Source organism: Pundamilia nyererei, unplaced genomic scaffold, assembly GCF_000239375.1.
Source record: "Pundamilia nyererei isolate P.nyererei 1_Seehausen unplaced genomic scaffold, PunNye1.0 scaffold00335, whole genome shotgun sequence".
Classification (NCBI taxonomy): Eukaryota; Metazoa; Chordata; class Actinopteri; order Cichliformes; family Cichlidae; genus Pundamilia; species Pundamilia nyererei.
The window spans coordinates 470,229-476,710 of NW_005187736.1; the positions used below are offsets into that span (position 1 = coordinate 470,229).

The window sequence follows — 6,482 nt, forward strand, 5'->3', positions numbered from 1 at the left end:
AAGTACAAATACAAGGTGCGGATCTTTCTTGAGGAGAGCATGTCATTTGGTGTTTTGGGAGACCATGGCCGAGGAGTCACAGAACACTTTGGGGTCAATGTGAGTAGTTTAGCTTGAAATGCAAAAATACTTAATACTGACAGTAAACAGTTTAACAGCTGATTCAAAATGTGTTATTATCTTTCTCTCTTGGTAGCTTTACCAGAGTCAAACTAGTCTAGGTCAGCTGATGCAATCAAATAAATAAAAGTGATTGAAATATAAATAAAATAGAAGGTTTCTTTGCAGACAATGGCTATGTAACGTCTGGAATCTATGGACACGATCAAATGCTGAATTTTATTTGTTGTAAAGCTTTGTAAGATTTACCATTACATTGAGCTTGCACAAATGCACAATCCTTTCGGACTCATTTTTGTTAATGGCAATATCTGAATCTTTGGTTAGCAGACTAGTGATTTGCACTAACGAAAAAAAGAAAGGAAAGAAATGTGTGTCTCCTCATTTATGTGGACCTCTTCTTCGCCAGTATTCTTGACTTGGCTGTATGTTATGAAGGGGTTTTGCTTGCAAAGGGAAACGTTATGCAGCCATCCATTTTAGCTGTCTTCTAGCACTTTGGCGTACCGTGGTGTACCAGTCGGTTACAGCCACGCTTAAAGCTTCTGAACTTTCTTTAGTAGGCCTGTAGATGTTTGTCTAGGTCTAATGATAGCCTGCTTCATTTAGATTAGTGAATCTAATGTGGGCCTTCTGCTCAACCATTTTCTGATTGCCATAAAACTGTTGTGGTCCAAGTATCTGGTGTGCGTGTGCGTGCGTGTGTGTGCAGTTGACAGAGCAGTTTTGAAAAATGTTCTGTCAGCCTACTTTCAGGCAGTTTCCTCCCACATTGAAATCTGAGGCAATGTTTGAACACGAATGTCTCAAAAGCTATTAAAGATAAAAGTCTCAAACTTTCATTTTAGTGGTAAGAAAAGGGAGTGAATCACGACAGATCAATAGATGCATCAGTTGCTCAGAATTGACTTGTTAAAATATAACAAAAACTTTTATTTTGTTGTATTTTGCAGAGGGACTAATAATAAACTTCACATTGCAAAAGACAGCTAGTGACAGTTTTGAGTGGTGTATAGTTTTATTTCACAATGATGCAAAAATAAAATGTGTAGAATACTTAAAGTGAAATTTGTAGTGACAAAAATGAAGAAAATCTGTTTTTATTTAACTTTTTAAAACAAATATGACAGTTTGTCATTAAATTGCACTTTGATTGCTTCATTTTAAATCTATCTTAGCAAAATGAAAAAACTGTGTTTCTTGCAGATAGATGACATTGACCTGATAAGTGCTAACATGGAAAATGCTCTGGCTTCCATCGGAGGTTTCTGCTGCGGCCGCTCCTTTGTCATCGACCACCAGGTACTGTAACAGCCGTGTTGGGAGTCTGTCTTGTAATGCATCATCAGATAATCAGCCAGCATTTTTACATGTCGTTGTCAAGATTAGTGATTAATCCCATGCTTGACAAATCATTATATCTAGTATATATCTGTTGCTTTTTTGTAACGTTTCACTTATTTACACGCCTAGGTACATTTTATACTGAAGTACAATTTAAATAAAAACAGAATGCAATGATTTGCAAATCTCATTGACCCATATTTTAATCGTATTTTATAGAGTAGGGGTCTCAAACTCGCGGCCCACATCACCCCTACTGTGTAGCAGCGCCACAAATGTCTGTGAACTGAGGAGACCAGTTGCTGTGACTTTGCGAAGTGTTTTTAATTGGTGAAAAGTCTGGACTGCAAGAAGGCCGGTTAAGCACCAGAACTCTTCTATTATGAAGCTTTGCTGTCTTAATAGGTGAACTAGAGATGCAGGCTTTTGAAGCGAGCACCGAGAACAGGATGGTGTCTCTCCTCTCATTCCATCTCAATTGGTCGAATTTTATGATAGAAAATATGAACATTTATAATGAGTGCATAATTATTATTGCATAATGCTCTGTACTTTTCCTGGATGGTATCTAAATTATTTTAATATGAAACAAAAGTAAACTACTTTCATTGTGGATGTGTTCTCAAATCTTTTGGGAAATGTTTAAAGACACATTTAATAAGGTGCCAACAGTTTCTAGGCCTAACTGTAAACTCAGACCTCAGTCATTACACCTAGCTGAGTGAAGTGAATCTGGGGAAACGTAAGCTGAAATTATACTGATATGGGCCAGAACTGCTGGTTTGTTATTCCATTAATCGATAGGTATTTTTAAGGTGATCAATTTTAGCACGTTAATCATGAAGATATGATTTAGTAAAACTTTTTTTTTAAATTTAAAAAAAAAAAAATTTTGTAATGTATTTTGTAGCGTCTCTCAGGTCAAGGCTACTGTTTCTCTGCCTCTCTGCCTCCCATGCTGGCTGCTGCTGCTATCGAGGCTCTCAACATCTTGGAGGAGGACCCAGGTACACAATCTGTTCTCATCCACTCCAGCTCCGGAAAAATACATTATCTGATCTGATAACCTGTTCTTGGAGATTGAGCATTCCATTTCTACTTCTTACTCATTAGGAAGCATGTTTTGTTAGAATTTTTGTAAAAAGAATTTCTTCTGTTTTGCAGATGTTTTTCGAGTCCTCAGAGAAAAGTGCAAACATGTCTACAATGCTTTACAAGGGTATGTTTGTGTTTATGATGATTTCTTTTTTTCCTTCTGTGGGTAGGGGAGGTGTCCCTCCACATCAGGTTTCTGATTCAGCATCATTATTTGCATCCCCAGACACTACAGCCTTTCACACATAGAGGAAACACATAGGCTTACGTTCAAATTATACTCTGGCTTAGTCTTCCTTTACAGTGTCCATTATAAATTGTGTTTTGGTGTATGTTTGCTTTATTTTCTATGTGAAACAGAACACCAGGTCTAAAGTTAGCTGGAGTTCCAGTGGCCCCAGCTCTTCACTTGGAGCTAGAGAGAAGTTCTGGCTCCAGGGAATCTGACATGAAGCAGCTCCGTTCAGTTGTCGATTATGTAAGTCTAACAGTACCAATGAAACAATTCACTGTAACTACCTTCTTACACTTAATCTCCAATGGGGTTAAGTTTAAGGGGCGTCCCCATCAAAACGCAAAAGTATGGACATGTCATTGGCACATTATTTTAGAAGACAGCAAGATAGTACCATAACTTCACAAATATAGTTTTGTTTTTTTTGGTTTTTTTAAAGGCCAACAGTGTTTAGAAGTGCTTGTATGAGTGGGTGTGAATGGGTGAACGAGGCACGTTGTATAGAGCGCTTTGAGTACTCCGGGAGAGTAGAAAAGCGCTATATAAGAATCAGTCCATTTACCATTTACTTGTGTGAATAGTATGGTATATGGTTAAGACTGGGACTACATTGTAATAGGATGCGACTGCATAGTGCTTTCATCATTTGATCAGTAGTACACAGTGTTTTTAGTATCTGTATTGTCTTATGCCCAAAACATTCTTATAATTCACTTTCGAGTTCCCATCGATCACGTGATGGAATACTGTATAAAATATGTTTAGTTTCTCATCGAGTTTCCATGATTTCTGTCTTAGTGTATGGAAAGACACGTGGCTCTGACCCTAGCTCGGTGTCTGGAAAAAGAGGAGCGCTTTCTTCCACCTCCCAGGTAAAAGACCCTACATTTCTATGCACCTGGCACATTATTAGTTCTGTCATGGGGTTTAACATTGTTTAGTACTTTAATGCATTTGTATCTCAATGGTCCATAGCTTTTTTTGGCGGTGGACCAGGTTTAGCGTGGGGTAGCCATCTGCCATGACCCGTTGGGGTTGTACGTGCTTTATTATTTGATGGGTTAAAGTTTCATTTGAGGGTGATTTTGTTTGAAGCATTCAAACATTTGATTGAAATAATTTGTGTAAATAACATTACCTTTACACAGTCTCAGTGTGTCTCACTGCTCCACCTGTGTGTCTCCAGTATCAGAGTGGTGGTCACCATTGAACAAACAGAGGAAGACATCCAGAAGGCTGTGGCTTGTATCAGAGAGGCAGCTTCAGCACTCATAAGTTAGCAGACATCACTGGAGCTTTAACAGAAGTCTACACCACTGGTTGGGTAAAACAACAGCTTGATCCGCAAGATGCGGACCGACTCGTCAGATCTCTACTAATGAATGAATGTTAATGATTAATTTTCTTCCTTATTAATATTGTGTTATATGTTCTACATGTTGAAAGTTAGTGTGGGCCTTTCTGCTCTGAGTAAAAATGCCCCCCAAACACTATGAGAGAACATTTTCAGTTAGAACTAAAGTTGATTTCCACAAAACAAATGACTTGTTGCCTTTCTATTTAATGACCAAAAAAGCCTATTGTACTTTTTGATTGATTTGTGTCTGCAGTCTACTCCTACTTGAACAGTGCACAGTTGTTCCACTTTTGTAACAAATAAATACAGATTTTTACACCTTGGATCATTTTCAAGAGAATTGAGATGATTGCATTGTGTAGTTTATGATTACGCATAACAGATTTTGGAAAGCTCTTTGTTTTCAAAGAGAAATCTCAATGTTGCCTGGAGTCCAGCATATAACTCGATGTGACATGTGAAAATACTAGCTTTGAGTTTTCTCAAGGCCCAAACTGAGGTCACAGAGAGGACATCCATAGAAGACTGGAGTAGAAACTGAGTTCTTATTGCTAATAACAGTATTCAACAGTTTTTCAGAAGATAGCAACACTGAAGACACAGTGTCCAACTACTAAAAGATTTTGATGTGCTGAATTGAAATATTTCAGATAAAACAACTGACTGGCTGTTGTTTCTACCTGTGAACATTTATTTTTAGATGTCTTCTCACATGTTTATGGTTTCTTTATACAATATTTCACCTTTCTCAATTGTGCAACCATTTTAGTTCCATTTGGTTTTATTTATAAAGTGCCAAATCACAACAACATCTGCCTAAATGTGATTTATTATCCCTCGTTCAGAGTTTATCTGATCCAGCCCTAATTAATATGCTTTATTGAAAAGGAACATTTTAAGCCTAATATTAAAAATAGAGATAGTGTCTGCCTCCCAAATCCAAGCTGGGAGCTGGTTCCATAGAAGAGGGGGCTGAAAGCTGTATGCTCTGCTCTCATTCTACTTTTAAATACTCTAGGAACCACAAGTAAACCTGCAGTCTGAGAGCAAGCTGCTTCGTTAGGGTGATATGGTGCTATGATTTTAAAGATAAGATTGGGCCTGATTGTTCAAGACCTTGTAAGTAAGGAGGATTTTTAAATTCTTGATTTAACAGGGAGCCAATAAAAGGAATCCAATAGAAATGTCCTGTAACTTTTCTGGCTCGAGGCTCTTCAGAGAACTTTTAGAACAACCTGATAATAACGAATTACAATAATTCACCCTAGAAGTAATAAAATCGTTTTTATTAGCATCAGCATATTTATTTTTAATTCTGAGACGGGATGTTTCTAGAGATATTTGGTTCATGTGTTTGTTTATCCACCTTGAGGAATCACCAGTAAAACACTTCCTCTTTTTATTATTATTTATTAAAGCAAGTTTGAATAATTAAATTGCGAGGATGAATGATTTTCCAGGGAACACCTGAGAGGACGAGAGCAAAGGTAGGTATGAAAACTATGAATAAACACGAGACACATGAAGCCATGAACTAACTTAGGTTAGCAGACAGTCTAGCAAAGGCTGGTGGAGAACACTGGTCTTAAATACAGCTCAAATTCAGTTCCAGGTGGTTATACTTGGGCGAGCGATGACTGCTCCGCCCCGAAAAGGAGAGCAGACGGTGTGGAAAAATACTGTGACTCACCAGACCATGACAGAAATCAGCTGCAAGTGCAAGTAAAACCAATAAGGGCGATTGACAGGAACAAACAATTCCAAGGAAGTGAACCACTGGAAACTGATTCTCTACAAGAACCAGTACTCTGTTCCCATCCCTAGCTATCTGTACTTTACCTCAACATTTATTGTTCTAACAACTTTTTACTTTTACTCCCTACAATTTAACAAAAATATCTGTATTTTCTTTTCCTTAAATTTTCAAAACAGGCTTGTTACTTTTGATTTGAGACATTTAAAAGGCATTATTATTATTTAACATGACTGCAGACCTTAGAACATCAGACTGAATTGAGCCTAAAGAGAAGAGAAAAAAGATCATATATTTAATGTATACCCAGATAGCAAAATGACTCCAGCATTTAGTTTGTTCCAAAAAAGAGGAACATAAAGGAAGTGACATGGCAGGTAATCTCAAATGCAATGTTTCTGTCTGCTCAACAAATATCAGCAAACAGACAAACTCTTTGTGTGAAGTTTGTTGCACAGTGTATCTACTAGAGACAACACACACACTAATATATAACAAACTGTTTGTTATTGAAGGGTTGCATGAAAATACTCTGCAGTTTAATGCAGTATAAACAGGTTAGCTTTCTGTTTTGTGAT

The 6,482-nt window shown here is 37.4% G+C and overlaps 1 protein-coding gene across 1 annotated transcript in view; it reads left to right on the forward strand.

Moving 5' to 3' along the window:
- The window catches only part of sptlc1 (serine palmitoyltransferase, long chain base subunit 1), a 12,917-nt gene extending 8,422 nt beyond the window's left edge, over window positions 1–4,495 (forward strand). Inside the window, exons 9-15 of the mRNA XM_005751955.1 lie at window positions 1–99; window positions 1,327–1,422; window positions 2,375–2,471; window positions 2,629–2,683; window positions 2,920–3,037; window positions 3,593–3,666; window positions 3,981–4,495. The exon at window positions 1–99 is cut by the window's left edge and continues 3 nt beyond it. Coding sequence (XP_005752012.1) covers window positions 1–99; window positions 1,327–1,422; window positions 2,375–2,471; window positions 2,629–2,683; window positions 2,920–3,037; window positions 3,593–3,666; window positions 3,981–4,074 — 633 coding nt within the window. The 3' untranslated portion in view covers window positions 4,075–4,495. The remainder of the gene's footprint in view (window positions 100–1,326; window positions 1,423–2,374; window positions 2,472–2,628; window positions 2,684–2,919; window positions 3,038–3,592; window positions 3,667–3,980) is intronic.
- Window positions 4,496–6,482: the final 1,987 nt, after the last annotated feature.